General features: G+C 35.5%; 1 protein-coding gene across 1 annotated transcript in view; it reads right to left on the minus strand.

Moving 5' to 3' along the window:
- ABCA13 (ATP binding cassette subfamily A member 13) overlaps window positions 1-24,152 on the minus strand; it is a 183,414-nt gene that overhangs the window by 53,048 nt on the left and 106,214 nt on the right. Inside the window, exons 43-48 of the mRNA XM_026038381.1 lie at window positions 14,415-14,661; window positions 13,780-13,866; window positions 12,885-12,957; window positions 10,516-10,634; window positions 9,840-9,927; window positions 6,031-6,139 (exon numbers count right to left, since the gene is read on the minus strand). Coding sequence (XP_025894166.1) covers window positions 6,031-6,139; window positions 9,840-9,927; window positions 10,516-10,634; window positions 12,885-12,957; window positions 13,780-13,866; window positions 14,415-14,661 — 723 coding nt within the window. The remainder of the gene's footprint in view (window positions 1-6,030; window positions 6,140-9,839; window positions 9,928-10,515; window positions 10,635-12,884; window positions 12,958-13,779; window positions 13,867-14,414; window positions 14,662-24,152) is intronic.

Raw genomic sequence — 24,152 nt, forward strand, 5'->3', positions numbered from 1 at the left:
TCCTCAGTTTCCCCTTCTAATCACCTCAACTGTCTGTCTTTATATATCTATCCTGACACAGTTAACTTACTGGTTCCTTTCCTGACTTTTTGTTATGTACCTTTTTGTTATGAAAGCTGCTGTAACAATGCTTATTAAATTGACATCCAAACAGCACCTTTAAGGTTTCAAAAGAAAAAATGAAGTGTAAATCATAATTCAAAACAAAGAACATAAATGACAGATTAACCAAGAGGTTGTAAACAACAAAGCCCAAAGCCCTTGTTAAACGTGGTGTTTATGCAAGGGATTTTTAAGGATTCTAGTTGCAAGACTTCTGCAAACAGCCTTCAGGGCAAATTCTACCAAATCAACATTCACAAAGGAAAACACGACATGTACTATTAACAAATGTGATTCAGACTCTAATCCTGTCTTCTCCTTTTCATACATTTCTTAATATTAAGTGAATCGTTTCACATCTACATTACCATCACCATTACATTCTGCTGACTTTTTCCAATTGCCCTGTAACAATCTTCCAGTATCCTTGACAACAGACTTGGTCCCATTTCTTTTTTTTTCCCCTTATACTAACAATTTAGGCTTCTTCATGGGCCTGGACCAAAAATTGTTACAGCCAACAATTTCAATGGTCCCAAAGACCTGCATAAAGGAATTTGTAGCAATAAAAACTGTGGCTGTGTTTATCCTTATACTATATTAGAGGTTAAGTACATATTCAGAGAGTAACACCATGATGCCAAGACTTCTTTGAAACACTTGGGAAATAAGAGGCACCTTTTTAGTGACCAGAGAAAGTAAGAGGCGTTGACTGCATACATGACTATTCTTATATGTTTCTATTAATGGAAATTCAATCTGGAAAGAAATGAAGCAAGATGTTAATGCCAGTTTTCACCACAGACAGTAAGAGCTACCAGTTGTTTTGGTAAGATGCAGTTATACATTTGGAAATATGAAAAGGTCTGTATTTCGATTCACTCTTGTTATCACAGGTAAAAGGTCGTAGGCAGAGCTGGAAAGCTACAAAGTTCTTTTTGCTGTTTATCTTATTTTCAGAAAATTCCTTTCCTTTCCTTCCTGTACTTTTTTTTTTTTTTTTTTTGCACTACACAGCTTGCCAACTGTGTAGCACACAGCTACACAGCTTTTTTTACTGTACTTTTTGAACTTATTTATTTATTTTTCAAGAAAAAGGTTCACAGTTGGCATTCTTTTTATTGTCTAGTGAAAGACACTGCTGAGGAACAAAAGGGCGTACTCATTTTTGCCAGTTCTACACTTCATTAATGAGGATAGATGGGGAAAAATAAAACTTTGGTAATCTCTTCTCCTCACCTATGTCAAATTGAATACATTATTTATAGTTATAAAAAATAGGAGGCATTTCCGGACACAGTACATTCATGACAGAAGCAAGTACTGACCACTACTGTTGATCAGAGTCTTGTTGCCATGACATTTGCCATCATATACTTTCTACTACGGAAAGTTTGGAGACATGCATCATTTTGACTGAAGAGACATGTTTGTATACTAAATGAATTATTTTAAAATAAAACAAGCAAAAACTTAAACTATCTCTACTATTTTTTGTCATTAACAGTTTCCTAGTACAAAAGAACTCGATTAATGGTTGTATCTAACACCCTACCATGTAATGACATGCTGCAAAATATATGGTTTTGCAGCAAGAATGAGAAGGACAATGATAAGAAGCAGGTGGTACTTGTTCTATGGACAGTGGTAGGAGATAGAGGTGAAGAATCCCGGGGGTCTTCATGTTTGCATCTCATTTTCTACACGCTAAGAGCTGTCTTTAGATACTTTCCATGGGATGTTTTATGTCATCTGACTGAGCCTGTGTCTTGCCACACCTTCAAAGTACCTGTTATTTCTGCTGTGTGGTGTACTGAGTGTAGAGTACTTCAATCTATACTATTTGGATCTATATGACTAACGGTAAGTAGCATAATTGTTAAAGACTTGAATGGAAGACCAGTCTAGGTTTCCTTATGAATAAAATCATCAAAACATTTTGTTCCAGATTAGAATAAAAAAGACTGCAAATATAACAAGAACAGAGGTAGATTGTTATACCTATAAGATAGTCTTGGGGAAGGGGAATGGAAGGAGTAGGTAGTTCTTTGCGTAACAAAATAACGCATTTATTAAAATGACAATTTCTATTTTATAGGGCATTTCTCAGCAGCTCCTCACTAGTGATTTATATTTTATCCTTTTTACACTAACTAGACAGGGATGAGAAGGCCCCACTAAACAGCATTTTCCAGGTTCCTTTGAAAAGGACGTTTAAAATTGCAATTTGCACAGTGATTAGGAGACTATAAAGCCACCTTCAACCAAAATACTTTTGAAAGTGGGTCTCTCAATCCCTTAGGCTCTTTTGAAGAACTGGGTCTGAAATAAATGAGAATGTTCTATGAACCCTTAAACGAGCCCTCAGAATGAAAGTTTTGTTCTGTTTTTTTTTTTTTTTTTTTTTAAATACCTATTATTTCAATAGAAGGACAGAGATGGGGTGGTTACTTCACACAAAGTCTCTTTAAGCTGGTACATTTCTCATCTTCTGAACAATGATATGAGAACTCTCTTTTTACCTCTGGACATTAAAGAAAATTCAAATGATTTTCATTCTTTTTTTTTCCTTAATATAACCTTATATAGCTTGTATATAGCCCATATATTCCAGTATGTTTAACATATTGATGCAATTGTATACAAGTAAACAAGAGAAGTGTCACAGCTTTATATGATCAGCATTTTATCTCAAGCTCTAGTCAAAATGTTACTTTTTAGTTTGTCTTACTTTCTTATCCCCTTTTGTTCACAATTATTTTATCTTATTCTGGAAATGCAAATTGCAGAATGACACTTAACATAGGTTTATAAACCAACCAGAACTAGTTGGTTCTGAGCTTTGCCAGAAATTCAGCATATCTCATCTTTGCTGAATTTTCTTTTACCTGTCAGAGACCATTACTGCTTAGCACATTCATTTCCATTATCTGTCACTGAATTTGTAACCTGCAGTAAGTCTCAGTCAATAGTACTACTTATTAAACTAGCTAGGAAACAAAGTGTACTTAATTTCCTTTCTAGTAGGATAGGTGAGCAGGACAGAAACAGATTTATATGATGCTAGAGGTGCTTATCCATATAGTTCTGAAGATGAGTCCTAGCCCTATTCAGATAACAAGCATTCCTACTGTACCAAAAACAGATATCTGATGCATTAACTATGATTTGTTTTTGGAATTTAATCTGGCCAATTTCTGATCATCTAGTTACAAGTTGTAGCTTGCTATCATACATGTTTTTTTCTTTAAAAAAAAAATCTCACTAACTCCTTCCTTTTGCTAAAAATACATTTAAAAAGTAGATTTTTCAAGCATCCTCAGCTTACTTACAGATCCAGAGGGAATCTATAGTTCAGGAAAAAAAAAGAAAAAGAAATCTCACCACTAGCAAACAAAGGATTTCTATAGCTGCTAGTGTTGCTTGGCCATGATAAAAGGATAGTCTCTGCCGGTCACTAAATAGCCACTAGCTGCCCATTGGCATGCTCAGTAAGATCAAGAGTCAGGCTATAATAACTTGAAGGGACACAGCAAGAGAAGAAAAAATCTTTTTTTTCCACTGTTTGATCACATACAAATCTCAGGATATAAGTCAACATAAGGTAACATATGTCCTTCCTATCCTCAGGCATTTCCTCCTACAAACTCTTGTAACAAAATCCTAACTCTCCTAAGTTTTTCTTCACTGTAACCTCCTAACTGAAGAAAAGACATTAGACAAGATGTGCAGTAAAGCAAGATCTATTTTTATTAAGGAAGAAAAGACTGTATCCTCATAAAGTTACTTTTAAGTGACGCAAAAATAATATAATTCAGAAGGGGCAGAGAAGAAGTTATCCTATCAAAAACATGGCTTTAGTATGAACAAGAATTACTGAGCTGCACTTCTGCAACCTCCTATCAAACTTCACAGCAGCTGTTTTAAATACCATGCATACAGCTGCATATAGAGTTAATGCTTGCAAGATTAAAATAAAAAATCAAACCAAATAGATTTCAATCTTGAGATACAGTAGGTACGACCACTACTATACAGAACTGCACTGAACCTGCTAATAAGAAAACAATGTAAATAGTTACAAGAGCAACATGCTTAAATGAGAAAAGTTAAAAGTCAAAGTGAACCAAGATTAACTGCCCCTTTTATCACTGAAAAATGCCCCTTTTTAATATAGCTTGCTTTCCCTTTCTTTCTAGGATTTCCCTGTTAGGTTCCTCTCCAATAGATCTTAAGAGCATGGTCAATCCATGTTTATGGCACAAGTCCAATGATGATGCACATAACTAAACTGCTGTCTATTATATGAGTTCTATTTTCGTCCAAAGTACTAAGGCAGTAGAGTACACAAATAGTCTATATTTCTACAGATGACAGCCATACAATTCAAGTTTTTACCAAGCATGGTTTTGATTATTCTGCTTCTTTGTCATGCATTTAAAAAAAAAAAAAAAAGAAAAAAAGAAAAAAGAAATTACAACATTTCCATAATCTGTGAAACCTATGATTTTCTCCAAACTTATTCTGAATGGTAAATCCCTGCATCTCCATTACATATACAAAAGGTACTTAAATGCTGAATTTCCTGAACAGGATATACAGTGCTACAGAAAACAAACCAGCATCAATGCTTTTCATTGAAAACAGGCAAACTTCATAAAAAGTTGATTTTTCTTTTGTTTAAAAACGTTCTTTAAAATATTCTGATTTCATTGAAATCTGAATATATTATCCTTGATTTGTGCTAACCATTCATTTAAAAAAATAAAATCCCAACCATTTTGAAAGCAAATAGCATTATTCTGTTTTCACTTGACATTCTAAAAACTTTACAATTTTCTATTTCATCTTCTCTCTCCCCTTTTTTATAAATACATAGGAGTGATAAAAGATCAGACTAACACAAGAATTGGGAAACTCTGGTAACTCTCCACATCATCTGCTATGTTTAGGAAGGATGGGTAAAAAGTTTTAAAAGTCTTCAAAGTGAAAATGCAACATTACTCTTTTTGTTTTGGTGACAAAAATCCAATGCATAAATCAAAATCACAATCATCAACAATAAACACTCCTCCTCAGAGAAAAAAATAAAGATAAAATAAATAAAGAATAAAGAAAGATAAAAATGAAGAAATAAGGAAAGAAAAAAAATCTAAGTTCTTTTCTCTACAACACATTATTCCAAGGAAAGAGAAAGGAATCTCTGAATGTCATTTCACCCTTAAACCACCAGAGTATACATGATCTTATAAAAGGAAAAAATGTTCCAAACTGGCCATAAGTGTTTCAAATGTCTCCATACCAAATTAATTCCCTTTTAATGTAACTTCAAGAATGAAAGGAACCGACACGAACAGAACTTAGACCCAATTGTCCAACTTTGATATTAAGATAGAATTCAACATCCTAAAAATTCATCCATGTTAAAAGACTATGCTTTGGCTGAAATGATTAGCAAAAAATGTCAGCCTGTTAAATGGGGATTTTAAGTAAACCTACACAGGTTCAGGGATAGCCAAATCAGAGATTTTGAACATCAAATATATCTAACTCCCCTTTGGTATAGAGTAGTATGATGTACCAGCCTTTCCTTTTCCTTGGAAAATGGAATGTTACTAGACATCACATTGCCATGTGAATTTATAGGAGATAGAGATGGGTAATGAATGAGCTATAAATACATAAATTATCATGCATTTATCAGCAGCCCTAGGTTCTACCTGAAGTAAAACCCCAACTGAAGCAAACTAATTTATTTATTCTTTAGGAATGTCCTCTGCAATTCATATGGTATAGAGAGTGAACTGTAAATTCAGATTTTACTCTATAACCTGTTTTGATATCAACAAAACTTTCATATTGCAAATTATTTAAAAAAAAAAAAAAACTTTCAAAAGATATTAACAAACACTTAAGAAGGACTATTACCATACTGTCTCCAGTCCACCGTAGGAGGCAAATTCAGCCATAGAATAAAGTTATTTAGTTCATTTAAGTAGGATGGCAGTGAATGGAAGCCTTTTTGGTTGTACCACACCTAAAAGAGAAAATGGACACTGTAAATCAAAATGCCTTTAATCAGAACACCAGATCTGAAAGCTTCCACATTTTAACAAATTTCATGAAAGAAGACATCTGAGATGAATGGTCAGGTTAAGAGACCTATTTACAGAAAAAGGTGACCTAGGCAAAAACAGAATCCTGTAATATGTCCAGGTCCTTCAGAATGCAGCAGGTTGTTTTTCACTCGTTGAGGTGGTCACCTCCCTTAATTAAAACTGACATTCTCTGGCTTAATGGAATACCCTCCCTCACCCTTAATACATTTTTGGTCAAAAAGGAGGCAAAACAACATGAGAGTAACATTTGCCAATTGCAGTGAGTATGAAATTATTCTGAAATATACTTTTATCCACAAATTCATTCATGTGATCTAAGTCTCACCATTGCAAGCAGTGTTGACTCTCAAACTTATATCTGGGATGGTAGCATCTGCAAAAACGATAGAACTCCTGGAATCATAGAATTGCTATGGTTGGACATTCAACATTATCAAGCCCAACCATAAGCCCCTCAACATCCTGCCCGCTAAACCATGTCCCTAAGTGCCTCATTTACACATTTCTTGAACACTGTCAGGGACAATGACTTGACCACTTCTCTGGGCAGCCTGTTCCAATGCTTCTTTGCATTGGAACCACTCTTTCCATTCTTCCTAATGTCTATCCTGAACCTCCCCTGGAGCAGCTTGAGGCTTTCCTCTTCTCATATCAGCAGTATTTTGGAGAAGAGATTGACCCCTTGTCACTCTACAACCTCCTTTCAGGTAGCTGTAGAAAGCAATCAGGTCTCCCCTGAGCCTCCTCTTCTCCACACTAAATATCCCCAGCTCCCTCAACTGTTCCTCACAACGTCCGTGCTCCAGCCTCTTCACCAGCTTCGTTGCCCTTCTTTGGACACGATCCAGCACCCCAGTGTCCTTCTTGTAGTGAGGGGCCCAAAACTGAACACAGTCTTTGAGGTGCAAGAATAACTAGTGCTGATTATAGAGGTGCTGAAGAAAAATATTTAAAGGAAAAAAAAATGTAAAGAAAATAAAAAAGAGCAAGCTCTCAAACTCACTCCCTCTTTAAAAATGCTCATGTAATTCCTGTGTTTGTCATCAGTTCATCTCCCCCAAACTACTCTACATACTAGGTTTCTCATTGTTTTTTCAATAAGAGGGCTCCATAAGAGATGAAAAACAGTATTCAAGTATCCAGGGAAAAGTGCTAGTCTTTACACTCCTGGATATACCTAAAGCAAAGGTAGCCAGGCTTCTTTACCTCCACACTCCCATTTCTTTTTTATCATGTTTGGAATGATTTGTGCAGAACAGATAGTTAAAACATGCGTAATGAAAAATCACTCCAATTACACTCATTGTATTGGAAAAAGGCAATTAAAAAAAACAATAAAGCAAAATTCTGATGACACATCCTCAGTTAATTGAAGCAGGGGAAAGGTCTCAAGTATGCACAGAATACCTTAGAAATACAATAGTGTGACTAATATTCAAATGAAAAGGTAACAGAATACAATACAGAATTGTATGTAACAATACATTTAAATATCCCACACAGTAATTAGAAATCCTTATTCAAGCTACACTATGCAACTGAATCAAATCACCAGGAAATAACTGCATTAAAGCTGGATGATTAATTGTTTATAACCTGAAAGAAAGAAGTCTTTGAAGTTCTCTCCTATTCTCTGCATCCTCACAAATAATTGCTTACAGGAGGAGGTGTAAGATAAAGATAGGCAACAGAAAAAATACAAATTATCGTGATTGATTTGAGAGGTTTTATCATTTCATCTTTCACTCGCAGTTAGATAAAAATCCTCCCCCAGAGAGATCAGTTTCCACATCAGATAGACATAGTTCAAAAATGTGTTAAATGTGTTCCATATTACCTATACCTACTCCAGTACACTGGTATTTTAGCTGACTAATCTACAGTCTACCATGAATACTGAGTGACTGAGAAATAAAGGGTGAAGAGGGAAAGAGAATTCCCTGAGGATATCTGGGCAAGACTCACTATGGACAGAATGGAGGTAAACTCTACTGGAGAGACATAGCTTTCAACAGATACTTCTAATAGCATTGTACAGTAAAGCCTCAAATCTCAACCTTTCAGATCAGAACTTCAAAATGACAGGCAAATTACCCTTTACAACTATTTAATTCACCACTTGTTCTTCCTGTTTTCAATAACTTTGCGAATAGCAACTATGAAATCATTACGGAACACTCCTTGCCCATCTTAACAAAAAATGACAAGGAACATATAGTCAGCAAGTCTGCAAAAATGAGGAAAAAACAAGTTGAGAAGTTGTTCCACTTTTGCCATGAAGTAGGGATCAATGAATGTCAGTACTTAATGTTTAGAATCGAACCTGTTTGGCCTGTGGCAGATATGCTCTCCCGCACATGCACACATACACACTATGTATCTAAGTGGTATCTGCAGCACAGTTCCATAAATAAAGCAGTAGTTCTCATTAAAACTGCCTATTCAGATTCCGCATTTGAACTGGAGAAATGCAGTTGGCTTTTGCAGTGGAAGAGAACAACATAAGGATTCAGATATTTTCCAAAATGAAATGAATAACACATGGTGCATCTCTTCAGATGCAAATTTCTCATTTTCTTTCATAACAGACTATGTAAATGCTACATTGACTGCCTTGTGAACAAGCCTGAAAGGTCAAAGTAAAAGCCTGGTCATTAATTATTGAAAGGTTAATGCAATAATTTGACATTGCATCAGTTGAAAGCCACATCCAGGAGGTATTTTAGATAACATAGTGCCCTTTATAAATCTACTCCACTATTTTCTTTGGCTCTGAAATATGAAGCTTACTCACTGAGAGAATAACCATAATTTATCCTCGTGCTGATGACAGGTGGAGCTGTGTGCCAAAGACATTTAAAGAAAGGACCCTTATAAAAAAACATAGTGCAAGCGTGTCAAAACAAACCTCTAAAATGATTAAAAATACATAGGACAAAAACAGTAGATAGGAAAACATATCTTAATCTAATCCTCTAGGACTTCAATCTCCTAACTGAGGATTGATGGAACTGGACTTCAAAGCTAAAAGGAAGCTGGAGGTACAGAGGATGAATGACTTAAATGAAAGTATATGAGTTGATAGGTATATTTCTTATGCAGAAGTAGATACTGTCCAAACCTAAAACTTTTTAAAAAAAAAAAAAGAAATGAAATTGAGAGAGGAAGAAAAGAAAGAGAGAAAATCTAACACAAAAAAAATCCCTTGTAGGAATAAGAGAGCCATCAATAACAATTCTTTTTTTTATTTTTTTTCTGAAGTTTTATGGACTTTTGTCAATTCTTATATTGACTTTTTGTAGAACACAAAGAATAGAGAAGATGATTTGGGCTGACTACTAGGCAAAGAAATTTTGAAGGTGAGCTTAGGTAGATTCTAAAATAGCTTCAAAGAAAAAATAGCGAAAATCATATCATTTGACTTATTTAAAACTGGTTAGAATACAGGAGAATAAAAATTCTAAGCAGAAAAATGGACTGCAAGATCCACAGGGTTTCTCCCAACTTTTACCACAAGGATTTTATGTAACTATTTATTATTTGTGAAGCACTGTAAAGGCTGAAGACTAAATAGATAAGTGATATATGTATACATATACCCACAAACACATTCCTTACCTTGGCCACAGGCTTGTATTTGGTGTTATTCAATTTTACATTTTGAAGGTCAAAGGCTGTCTTCTCTCCAAAAGACCAGCCACCATATCTAATAATATAAAATAACAGTAAGTCACTTGCCTTAAGCTTTGTATTCCTTAGCAGTCTTTTCTGACAATAAAAGTGCAAAGATCTACATTAATATTTATTTATTCCAACTGAAAGTAAAATTTAGCCCCTCCAAAACTGTCATGAGAGAATATCAAGTCTTGCTGGAGGGTGGGGTTGGCTGGGGAAAGAGAGGGGACAACCATAAGTAAGCATCAAGCCTTATTAGTACAAAGACAACATTAATTTCGTCACATGCATCAGTATTGACAGAGTCTTCAAGGAATGCTTATCTTGCATAGATAATATAAAATCCTTCTTACTCTGAGATGATGAAAACATTCATTGTGTAACAAGAAGCCAGACCACACTACAGATAATTATCATGCAACTGTTGTGGAAAACTGAAAAGTCCAGGGGATGGAGGCTTCATATTGCCTTAGCTTATCTACCTTAGTAACAACTAACAGAAAAAGGCAGCTAGTCTTCGTACTCCAAGTGATTCAGGTCTATGCTTTGAGTCAGGAAGGGCAATGTGTTTTATACATGAAGTAAACATATGTAATGAATTTTAAGCTTACCAGCTTACCTTGGTTTGTTGGAAGGCCTGACTAAATATTCTTCAACAAGGAACCCTGAAAGATTATACAGAATATGTCCTTTCTTATTCTTCACATAGGGAGCAGAGACATTGAAACTTGAACACATCTGAAAACAACATATATAGAATCATTAAAACACTCTTAGAAACCCTTGACACTATGTTTAGCCATATTTTTGAAGTTGCACTCGGAGCTTTTGGCATTGCTTTTGAACTGTATTTGCCTTCTTTCTCTGCTTTGATAACTTTTCAATAAATTATGTATAGTTTTATGTTTATAAAACATCTCAAGTAATTGTACCTGTCACCTACATATCAGAGCCACCTTTGATTTCTCTTGCAACCCTGTTAGTCAGCTTTGTTTTGAAAGCATCAAATTTGGAAAGCAGATAAAAAGGCAATAAGACTTCTATGGTTGTTACTACTCACCTGCTGGGTCTGAAAAGAAACATTAAAAATGCCCTAGATGAACACAGGATGAAAATTCTAATCCACACAACATTCTTTAAAAGAAAGTTGCTTGATGGGCAAGAGGTGGAAAATAAAGGAAGATACATGCCAGTGTTTTGGGGGGATATTCCCACTGAATCAAAGAAATCAAGCCAAATACTATAGTAAGAGGTATGAGAGATCCTTACAGATAAGGATAACAAAAGAAACAAAATTCATACTTAAGTGATAACAGAACCATACCCAAATCACTCTGCCGGAGATTCCAGTTTTCCATAGCTCACTGATGAAGTCTCTGGCTCCCTTGTTAAGTGACTTCTCTCCTTCCTGCTTACAGTCAGGAGAGATTTCACTTGGAGACCAAGTTACTATTCCCATTTTCACCTGCATTCTAAATCTCTCTTTTGCTAGTATAACCCATCCTTGCTAGGAAATCAAAAATTAATTTTCCTGCCTTCTGTTTTCCCCAAACCTTAAGACTATACTTGAGATGCAATTTTTACTCTAAATAACTTCTTTGCTTAATAAGGATATAAATATTAGGTGCAACAGTCTCATTAAGGCAAATAAATATTTTTGCATAGCCACAGTTTCACTGTTTTCATTTTTTATTCTTCTCAGCCTCAGAGCAAGACAGTAGGCAAACTTATGAATCAGAAATTCTCCCTCCAAGATCTTTTCCTTCCTCAAAGGCTGTTTTATTTTCAGATATAAGATGCAAAGCAAAACCAAATTCTAGTAATAAAATCTCTGTCTCAAGCAAATTTCGCAGTAGCTTTTCAGTTGCCTTTTCCCTTTCGAAAGTAGACAGTCTTCCAGCCTGTCAAATATTATGTTTTAACCATTTCCATGAATATGCAAGTCCTGTATCACATTTAAAGAAAACTCGTGTCTGCTAAATGCTCAGCCATCCTTCATTCTTGTTGCTTTAGATGAATCACAGAATTATCACTAATGTGCACATATTTTTTTCTATCTGGTTATCACTAAATACTACAGAACTGTTTGAAAACTTTCCAATGCAGTAGTTTTATTAAAAAATGCAGATTAGCTGAGAGTATTTCACAAAAAAAAACATTGTGGATTTATGGTTTCCTTGAGGATATATGAAGTCAGGGCATCCATGTTCCATGGCTGTAAGGCAGCCTTCCAAAACAAATTGTCCCCGAACAAAGTATTAAAAGAGTTCAAAGATATTCTGGAATGTCAGTCACGTCAATTCCAGTCACTGTATGTTGTGGTCTATTCCATTTTGTAAGCATTGCAATATGCTTTAGTGTAACAAACTATTTTGGGATACCCCCCTAATTTCAAAAAGTACAGAGTTTGCCTTTGTTCAGTATGTAAAGCTTTAAGAAAATTCAAAATCTGATTAGTTCTAGATGCAGGTATCACTTTCACTACTCTCACTGACTGAATACACTAAATTAGTATGTATTGCTTAAGTCATGCCTGATATTCAGATTTATGCAAAATTGTACTTCAATATAATTTGCAGAAAAGTATATACTGCATTTTTTTTCTTGTTAATTTGTTTCTAAGGCATCTGTTTCACATTAAATATCTCCACAATAATTCATTTCTGGAAGAGGCAATAGTTTTACAATGTTAACACAATGACAGCAGATTTTCTGCTGAGATTACACAGGTCATCTCCCTGAAGAGTTCAGAACACGTAGCCCAAATGTTGGGAAAAGAAGAATTGAAGGAAATCTCCAATTATAACAAAACCAGTACACTGAAGGTTTACATTCTTATCCCCCTCTCTCAGAATTGTCCCCTCTTCAAAAAGGAGATAATCAAGGGAAAAACACATCCAAAAATATATATACACACACACACATAACTACATGGATACTTATGCATATATACAACATATGGTGCATACTACGTATAAAATGACATACCTCCTGTTCAGCCACACATCCACATGAAAATTGCTGTGAAATAGATTCCATCTGCCAACATGAATTATTTTTCCTAATGGAGAAAAAGAATAAAAATTAAAAAATAAGAAGAAAAATATACTATTTAACAGAGAAAATCCACAGGGCAAAAAACAGATGTGGCAAACTAATTACCTTCTTAGTAGTCTGTCACAACAGCAGTTATGTGTGAAGCTATGTCTGTTTTACTCATTTAGACCAAAGTAGGGTCACTAAAATATTTATGTATGTAAGCCATGAGTTAGCTGTACACCAGTTTTTTTCCTCATGCATAAAATAAGTAAACCATAGTCACCACTCCCAACTTTGCTAACTTTGGAAATCTGGAACTCCTCTTAAGCACTGTGATTACTCTCTAACCCTCACTTATACAGACTTGATCAAAGTCCTCCTCAAATAACTAGGAAAGCTGTCACTGACTTGCAAGGGATTTGAACTGGACCTTGAACAAAGAGGTTTACTTATGTACCTGAATGCTATCTTCTTCATCGGAGATATTTGTTATTAATCTGCCAAGAATCATATTATTAAAATGCCAAGAAAAGCTTAAAAGAGTCTACAGTGCATAGAGTAAAATATTGAATGTACAGCTTACTCACAACATTTATTTTTACCCTTTCTTTTACTTTCAAAGCCATCAATAGCTTTTAATTATATTTTTAGCAGATACATTCAGTAAAAGTATTCCGAGCCCCAAATAACAGGTAATGATTTTTTAATGTTACATTTTAAAGAATAAAATTGTTATTACTGAGTTCTTCACCAACATCTAGGCCTGTCAAATTAGCAGCAATAAAGTACAGAGAGATAACAGAGCAGCTTTTGTAATAGTTACAGTTACATTATCCACGCTTACCCTTGTGAATGTATGCACGTATGGTCCAAATCAGAAAAGTGTCTCAGCAGAATCTGAGAAAGGTCTCCAAGGTTATCATCTCCAGTACTGTTCAAAGTGGCCCACAGAAAACAAAACCAAATCCAAACATGTTAATATTTTGTTACAACTAATTGAACTCAAATAGAGCTCTAACAGAATTACACCTATTATATTAACTCACATCTTCAAGACCCTACGTGCTCAGCAAGAAATTAAAGAACTACATAATCCATACATAAGGAAAACTGTTGAGAAAGTGTCTTCAGACAAGAATAGCTTAATAAGATGAAGCACAAAAACAGTTGTTTTAATACATTTACAAACATGCCTTTATATATAAATGTTCGTGACTGGTATCGAAACAGAATATGCAGCCCAGATTGCTTCAAATTCTTTGTCCTGCCCTCCAGAAAATCTTCTGTAATGATTTTCTATTTTTAGGTCCTCATTATGATGATTTATAAAAACATATTAAACATTTCAAAAATAAACATTTACTGTGAAAGAGTGAATTATTACTCTTCCTAGAGAGCAAATAGTCTTTAAAATACGAGGACTCAAGAATAAAGGTACCAGAACCCTGGATTATCAATGATGATGGATGAGCTCTTTACCTAAAGAAGGACTCTGCATTCTCATAAAGTCCTGGTGTCAGCTTGAGCGAAGGATAATCAATAGCCAGTGGCTTCACACTGAACAAGGCCATCGCCACTGCAACAAACAGAACGGGCAGCAGAACGTTTGACAGACTCCCTCTCCAGTCTCGCCTGGCGTGGTGAAACTTCTTCAATACAAGGGCAACAACTTGTGTGAGAACAAGACTTGTTCCATGCACACTCATGGCACCCATAACTGAAATATCTGAGAAAAAAAGGAAAATTAAAAATGAGAGCTTTTGACAAACATAATAAAAATCAAATTCACCTTTCATGTACTTCATTTTCAAATATAGAACACAATAGTCTCTTTGACAGAGAAACATAACTACACAAACCTATGTTGTTCCTCTGGATCATAATCCCCATAGTATAACTAATTAGTTTTAGCTGTAAAGGGAAAACAGACGTTCAGCCACTATTACATCTCATCCCCATAGCTCCCTAAAGAAGTATGAGTGCCTGTTTCCTTCTTGTCCTTGCACTGGTACAACCATTCCCTCTACATTGCCACCTTTTCACCTAAACAGATGGCTTTGATAAAGCCTATATTTAGCGCCAAGCTCATAACACATCTCTGCCCAAAATCCACGGCAACTTTTCCACAAGGATTTTAGTGGGATGTGTTCTGAGAAGGTAACAGAGCATTCCAGATACTAGAAATGAAGAATCCCAGATTACTCCATTTCTTTGTTTGCACAGCAGAGATAACATTTTCTAATACGCTAACCAGAGCAACTTGCATGATTACAGACAATCGGTTAACCCATTCCTTCTTTCAGAAGCATTTCCACAGTTTATTACATCCTACCAGTCACTTTTTCTTAGTTGCACTTCACCTTGTTTTGTTAGACACTTGCAATTCCCATCAGTTCTTTTTCCTTCATTTCAGGCCCTGCTGCTTTTTAGGTAGGATCAAGTTGTCATCAGCACCTTGCTAGCCTGGATATTCCTTCAACTTCTTTTCTTGCTCACAATCTAATTGTCTCTAGTAGATTTATTGCACCAGGTATTTGCATTGTATCCCAGCAAACGGTGTGTGCTCAAGAGACATACTGTATCCCAGTGGTGCTCAAGAGACATACTGTATTTCACATTCCTTTGTGCTTTGTTTCTTACCATCTTCCCTCCTACAGCTGAGCTCCCTATAAAAAGCTTTTCCAGACTATACATCAGCAATTGCTTAGTTGGGAGTTTTCATTTGCCTAGAGGAACTTCCTCTCACCTCACACTTTCTATTCCTCTAATCTCAGAAAAGGTAGTGGGAGAGAAACGGGGGGTAAAAGAAGCAGACAACAGGAGGATGAATTTCTGTCAGAAGTTGTCTTTGAGCAGTACAGCACAAAATCCCTATTCACACTTGGGCAACCAGTGCATTGGCTGTAAACATGTTTTCTTATATTAAAAACAGAATGTGTTTTGCCATGAGAAATTATATTCATAATTCAAGTAAACATCCTGTTGGAAGTTGCAACTTCCATGGTCTAGGTCTACATTACAGGAGTTGATAACACAGGACTTTATGGCAAGGTGCAAATGCTCACAGAGCCTTCCCATTGATATGCAAGAAGTTAATAATCACATCCATCTTCAGGAAGAGCAAAAGGGAGGGCTCCAGGTAAATGCAGGCTAGTTAGCCTCTATCCCCAAGATTCCTGCAGACCAAATCCTCCAAGGAAGACAAGTCCAGGAGTGTGAGAAACAAGGTGACTGGGAAGAGCTATCACAGACTTACCAAGGTCCAATTGCACCTCATCACACACTAACACAACAGGTCCCAGCATGAACTCGGCACCCCTTGGGGCAACAGCCTTGGGGCAACAGCCTTCCTATCTAATACGGAAAAAAAAATCAGTGTGAGAGACCAAGCTCAAAAGGATAAGGCCTGGAATAGCCCACTCTATCCAGATCTGATCTGCACAAAACGTTGGGCTGGATGCTCTCTGCAAATCCTTCCAGTTTTTAGTTATTTTCCTATTCCTTCACCCTCCTACTATTTCTAAACAGTTATTTTTGCTTAATTTATACTTTTGATTACACAACTGAATGGCATTTTTTCCTCCTGAAATCTCTACAGAACAGGAATTTGGTTATCAAACAGTCTGATCTTAACTTTCACCTTGCTACTTGGACATCTGTCACAAATGGAATTTAGGATTTCTATCCTTCATGAAGAGAAAATATGGCTACAAAATTTAGATTCTCATTTAAATCTTGTACCCCAATGAAAAATGCTTACATTTTTGTCTTGGAACTTTGGTTTTCTATAAATGAGACCTATAGGAGAACATAAGCTTAGTAAGAGAAGATTGCTTAAGGGCAAACTTAAGAATGCTTTAAGCTCTTTAAATAATTATAGCAACATTTTCAATATTTGACACAAGACTGAAACTGCAACACTTAGAAGCAGAATACTTTAAAGAATGAGGGTTTTTAAAATAAATAAGGTCCTGTGTTTCCAGCTGAGCATCTCTGAAATTGCAAAATACATCATCTCTCATTTTTCAAAGTGTAGCAAAATGTCAGAAAAGGACAGAGAGGAAGCGCACAATGAGATTCATATTTGTCATAGTCCTGGACTTGTTTATAAGCATGAAATGTGAATGAAAGATGCTTCAAAATGCCCCTTTGGACCTTTGAAATAGGATTATGAAAGTTACTTATGGGACGAGAAAGGGAAATCAAAGCTAGCATTCACATTTTTCCTTGACAAAGGGAGCAAAGAAAAGATAAATTAATTCAGATTGCCATAGGAAAAAAAAGTCATCATCATGAATAAAAATTGTTCAATATACTGACTTACACAAATATGTCGAACCTTCAGCAGTCCAGATACATCACCAGAAGATTCAAGAAACTCATATGTTAAAAGTAGATGTTTACCTCAGGTACTTTTAATCTTTTTTTTTTTTTTTTTGGGCACATTTTAAAATCCTATCAAGAAATGTATCAAAAATTTTTTGGGAATAACCTTAAATTTCAATCTTTGACCTTGAATTCTGATATTCCATTGGGTTACATGTTTTACCTCTATTACAGAAATGCGCATGTGTGTGTGTGTTCAGTTTATTCTATTTGATGGTACTGCACATGATCTTAAGTCTTGCTTTAGGAAATAAGGGGCTTTAAAAATTCCCAGGCTGTCTTCTGCCTAAATAATAAAACCCTTTCTGTCTCCTCTTATAAAATCTTTATAGACTAATCACCATCACCACTTGTCTTAAGTCCCCTTATATTCCTGCTGTATCAGTCTTTATATATATTGTGTTCAGCACTGCTTAGTCTCAGATATGAGAGCACTACTGAGTGTAACAGCACTGTGCATTCTTGTACCGAGCTCCTTGTGTTCTCTATGCATTATATCATTTGGACTGAATGCAGCTGCACCATAACTTGTATTGAACTTTCCATACTTGACTTAAAATGATTTTTGAGATTCCAAAGATACTGAATCATACAGAAAAAGAAAAATCTGCACTGGATTTCTGTGTCCACTTGCTATTTAACTCTTCATGCTCCTCCATCCTACATGTATAGTCTAATCTTTTCTTCTAACTAGAATTTCAGCAACAAACCCTTGTTTTATAAAGCTTAGAAATAATTCACCACCATATTTTATATATATATCAAGAGGCATAAATGAAGTGTATATTTATGGGAAAAGCTTCCCATTACTGGCAATCAAAAAGGCTAGAACAAGATAAGCTGATCTCTCTGTTACAAAGCCAATTTTTATGCAGAAGGCTTATGCAACTAGTCACATTAATAATTTAATCATAAAATTAAAAATTTGACCCAAGGACTAGAAGCTGTCTTGCTTGACTTATGATTGCAATTATATGCAAGAAATGCAGTTATGTTCACAATTAAGTTGTACTTCCAAATTGATCCAGATTCTCCTTTTACATTTGGGAAGCAATTATTGGCATTTTCATGTTCACCCTATTAATAATAGGTCCTGGGAAAAGAGCAGCAAAGTCAAGTCCTAAAATACAGGAATGAAGATTTGGAAAATCCCTGTCTATTGGCTATGCTAGAATTAGGATCAGAAGCAAGTATAGAATTAGAAGTAGAACTAAGTACCATAAGAGACTACCACTAAAAAAGATCTTTGTGACTCCGTTTTTAATGCTTTTCTATGAAACAACTGCATAATTCTATATTTCTTTGATGTCCTGAAAAAAATCAAATAAGGAAAGATATATAAACACTATCTTAACAAACAGGAGTAAATATCTTTAGGTATACTGTTTCAGGCCACTCTAACATTTAGACAACTCATTTAGAGAAGATCAAAATTTTGGGAAGATAATTCTGGAACTGAAAATAGACTGGCAAGACTGTAGAGCTTGCTCTTGTGAAACTGGGTTATGTTTCAAAGAAGTACAGATTAATTTGCATACCACAAACACAATAGCAACTACTGAGTTTTTGTGGAGATACTTAGTAAATAATACATTCTGAAACTAAAGCATTGATACTTGACACTCCACAAGCTGGTAGAAAAATCACCTTCCTGACTCAGGCCTACCAACCTCATTTCTTCAAGTCATACTGAGCAGAGGATTTCCTTCCTTCAGGATACTATTATTGCTCAAGAAGCCACATATTTAATAGTTTAGCAAACTGTAGGCCACTGAAAGGACAGCATTATGTAATGGACTTCTACTGAGAGGAAGGGAAAAAAAAAAAAAAAGAAAAAAACACATATAGATGCTACCAGCAGACTTTTAATGTAATCCTCTCTTTAAGCTATTTGCTTTTTCTTTTCTCAGAGGTGTTCACAAGCTCATCTGTAAGCAAGAAGCTCAGAAATTGAGTGAAGTTTGTCAGTTCAATCTACCTCTCTTGATTAAAAACAAACAAAAACTCTCTAATATACTGAATTCAGTTCCTTACACAATCTACCAGCAGCAATATGCTGAAGAACTGGCACAACTGTATCTGAATCTGTGACAAGAATTTCTCACAATACCTTCAGCCAACTGCTTGAAGAGGAACATTTTAGCTTTACTAGCTTAAAGGATGCTAAGGAAGGACATAAAAGAGCTTTTTTTGCAGAATGAAAATCAAATGAACATTAAAGTGTTAGGGAACAACACACCTAAGTTCTACTTCCCCTAAAAAGGAATCTTTTTTAGCTAGACTGCCATCCAATTATCTCTCTAGTGCCAGAGAGGCATCCAAGCAACAGCATTCAATCTTCGATTGAATATTTTCATTCAGGTTTATTACAGATAGTAAACAAACTGTAGACTCGTATAAGGCACCTAATTAAATGACAATCAGAAATATGCTGTTAATATCCACTAGAAACAAGGGAAAATACAAAACACAGGCATAGCTGGGTTTTGTCCCCCTCCTTACCATTCTTTTATTTTAGTTCTTTACAAAGCATGATGCCATAAACTGAAAAATGTATAGTGCTACACACGACACTCTTGCCAATCCGTTAGCAAATAAATGAGCTGCGTTCTTTGTTTTGCTGGGGAAGGAGAAACAGTTAAACAAGCAATTTTACAGATACTTTCATACGAAGCATGACTGATCACTTGGATCAACCATAGATCTGAAATACTCCATTCCACTCCTGCATACTGATAACATCAGTCCTACCTTCAGATAGTTTCAGGATGGTTAACTAGCAAACCAGAAAAAAATTAAAACCAAGATTATTTCTTGGCTAGCACTAAATAAACATTTCCTGGATTTGAAATAGCTCATGGAAGGGATCTATTACTATTACTCATACTAGTTAAGCTGCAACAGAGATGAAAATGTGAAATCACACCCTCAACACCACAGCAAGTACCCCAAAGAGATTAATCACTCCTCCAGCCCTCCATCAAAAACCCAGGACTTTCCCAGGGCTTACTACAGGAATTTGAATACAGAGACCATGTGAATTCATCTCTTCCTAAGACTGTTCAATGTCAGAGAATGTCCATTTCAAATTATGTGCACACTCTCCTTTACAAACACCTTAGTGAATATAGTGCAACAGATGCGAGATGCCTCCAACAGATAGCATGTTGATTTATGAAAATGATTCACAAAAGGAAGGGACAATAACACTCTAGATGAAATCGGCACTTTTTTTTTTTTTAATATTGACACACTTGCAAACATCTACAGAGAAATCAGAATAGGAGATTATTAGCAGAGGAATCCAGCTCAGAGGAATCCAGCAGATGTAGTATTTTCAAAGTTGGAATATACTTTTGCATATTATACAGACAAACATCTAAGGTCCACTGAATGTAAATCAAATTTCTAAGCAATTAATACAAATTGCAGAGAGACTAAAAAAATAGATTCCATTTTTTTCCTTGCTTTCATTTTCACAGTGATTTATGACTGTGTAAAGTAGACATAACTATATCATATTAATTTAGCTATCTGTAATATCTACACAAGATGCCAACAAAAGCAAGCTTCTAAAATTCACATGTAACATAAATACTGTAGTATATTGAACATTTTCTGATGGTCTTTATTTAATGCAAGAACAGTCTCATACCACTGCAAAAATCTATTAAGTTTTCTTGTTACTGAGACCAAAGTAGCAGACAAATCTCTAAAAATATAAATGCCACATCAAGCGACAGCAGTCTATGTGTGGTAATAGATAAGAGTTTTAAAACTGATGCCTATCACAGCCGATCTAGTTTAACGGTAAATTTGGGGAAGAAGAAGAACCCCAATGCCATTTAGCAAGTAAAGATGGCAGTTAGTGAACTGAAATATCTGCTTTTAATTTACAGATCTGATTTATAAACTCACCTTCCCAAAGCTACAGTCTGCTCATCTACTCACTGCATTCACTGTAAAACTAGACTGCAAGCTGTCAAAGGTTGTGAGAAGCTGCTGATTTTATTATTACCTTTAGCCATTAGGTTGTCTGACACACAGATTAAGTTACATTAAGTTTCTCAAGCACTAATAGTCATTACAGGTGAGGAAAACAATCAGTCCTAGCTTTGTTGAAGCAGTTTTGAAGTTTTGCTTTCAATCAGAAGCATTAGCTGATGTTGAAACTGTACTGGTCCCTAGTACCAAAACGAGTAGGAATGTAGAAGCATAAAAAAACAGAGTATAAAGTCATTCTGGAACATGCCATTTTGGGAGAATGAAGCACATAAATACTGTACAGCATTAAAACAAAGACTCAAACAAAACAAGCCAAAAACAAACAAACAAAAAACAATGGTGCCTTCCTATCCACCATCCTGTAGACCCTGAAGAGAACCCTAAAGGACTGTTGCTGTGATGGCCTCAGCTGAGTCAGGACACAGCAGTCCAAGCCAAGCCAAGCGGCAAGGCAAACCAGTCCTGGTAAGGAAGCAGACATCATGCACAAATGTGGGGTTTCATTTGGTCCTACAGTTGTGACTTGCAGTGCTTAACAGAACCTCTATCATTACATTTCCATCCTTTCATCCCTTTTGTCATGATCTATATTTTTTTCTCTGCATCTTAGTTGGGGCTGACTGCCAGCCCAAACCACATTGAAAAAGAATTTGGAATTAAGCAGGAAGTATATTTGGATTTTGCGTGGCAAGAGAACTTTTACCACAACGAGATGCATATGTTCTTTGAAAGCAAATAACTATCAGGTAGACATGATCCTATCACACACTGAAAATAAGACTTAACATTATCGTGGGAGCCCTAATTCTCTTATTCTGTATTTCTATATGGTGCACATTGCAACACTAAGAAATTTGCTAACATAAAATTCCAGTGACAATTTTTTTCAAATAGATTTGCTTTTATTTTACTATCTTCCCTGCAATGATGCACCAGCATTGAACTGCTAGACGAAGATGAGAGAAGGTGGAGGAAGAGAGAGATGAAAAACAAGCACAGAATAGTGCCTACCAAATGGAAGCCTATCTGCAACACTCAAATTTATCTCCATGTTGTATTTTTTAAAAAGTAAAAAAGCGGCAGAAATAAAGACAATTTGAATTGCCAAAGAAGATCCAACTGATCTGATAAATAGACCAGATTTGGCAGAAAAAAAGAATATGTTCGAAAATGCATATGCAGACATTCCACACATACATTTCCTGGGCTAGACAAAACCCTCTATTACAATAAGCAGCAAAGTTTTTGAGAACAATTACTTTTCTTTGCAGTGTAAATGAATACTCAGAAAAATATTATAATGCAACCCACACCAGCCTAGGCTCACGTTATAACATTTCAACTTTGAATCCAATGCAGCCAATAGGGCTGCAACCCACAGTATTTTTGCTGTTTGGTGAAGATTTAGAAATGAAAGGACTAGAGACAAATACAATCTGAATGTTCTGTGTAGCACAACATGAAACATTAAATGCATTATTTAATGCTAAATGTAGCAAGGGCTGAAGAAACTGTATATTCAAGTACTTCCCACTGGTAACTTGCTTCTCATCAAGGGGACTTTCGAGCAGTAGCTCTCCAGCTTTGTACTGCAGATAAATTTTGGTAGGCAGCTGCTCTGTTTGCCATCCCACCCACCGAAAGACTTTTCCCAGCAGAACTGTTTAAAGCACTTTGGAACAAGCTTCCTGGAACTGGTCGGAAAAACTCATACCTAGCAAATGGAAGAAACCTCTAACAGACTTGCATAGGGCCAAAATCTCATCCAGATAGTCAAGCACAAGTTTCACGTGGCAACTTTGGCAAGAATTAGTTTAATATTAACAGAGTATTCACTTTACTGTACTGAAGCATCCATAAATAACCAAAATATATTTTCAGAGAGTATCTCTAATTAAGATATTCTATTTGCAATAAAATTGAATCAGAATCTGTGCAGGGAAACCATTCAAAGTTGAAGGATGAGCAATTTTTCAGCAGACAGGTTTCATGCACACCAATGACTACAGCAAACAGTTGAAAAATGTATTTGATAACTAATTTTTTTCCTCGAGCATTTGATATATCATAAATGGTAGCATTAAAAAGCTACAAGGATCTTGATTAACAGAACCAACCATTAACCATTTTTTAATGTTTTAAGAAATATGATAACTTTGACAATCTGCGAAAGAGAGATATATAGAAAAAATGAGTACAGGTAAAAATTTCCATTTATACACAAGTCCAACACAAGGTGTACATAAAAGTTCCACTTACATATTCCAAATGATGAATTAACTGGCAGCACTACCATACACAAATCTTGTCAAGTTGTTATCTTATGACCTACATAAATTTATTTCTGAAACGGATAGCAAAAGAACGTGCATCCCTAAGTCCCAGCTGCTTGGCATCCGTCTTTCACACTACATCTACCCCAGATATTGTTCCTGTGATTCCTAAACTAGAATTTAGTTGGCTTCAGAAAATAAAAATCTGTTCTCTTGATCTTCAGAACATTGCTACTGTCTAGAAAATAAACATATAACTATTGGAAATGCCCTCTCCTGACAATTAGCAATTATCCCACTGATTCTAGCAAGAAAAGTACAAAATGTGTACAAAAACAATCCAAATACTGCAACTCACAATCTTACAAGAAAACTCAGCAGTGCGAAGAGAATAATTTTCCCACTAACAATCCCACAATTCTGTAGTTAAACTAGAAATGCTAACCTGAAGTACTAAAACACTTTGGAAAAAAAAAAAAAGGTATTATAGAAACAATAAGGAAAGCAGGAGGCTTAGCTGTTTACATGCTATTTTCACACTTTCTGGATTCTG

This window comes from Nothoprocta perdicaria, unplaced genomic scaffold, assembly GCF_003342845.1.
Source record: "Nothoprocta perdicaria isolate Ctin4 unplaced genomic scaffold, notPer1 scaffold_209, whole genome shotgun sequence".
NCBI classification, from domain to species: domain Eukaryota; kingdom Metazoa; phylum Chordata; class Aves; order Tinamiformes; family Tinamidae; genus Nothoprocta; species Nothoprocta perdicaria.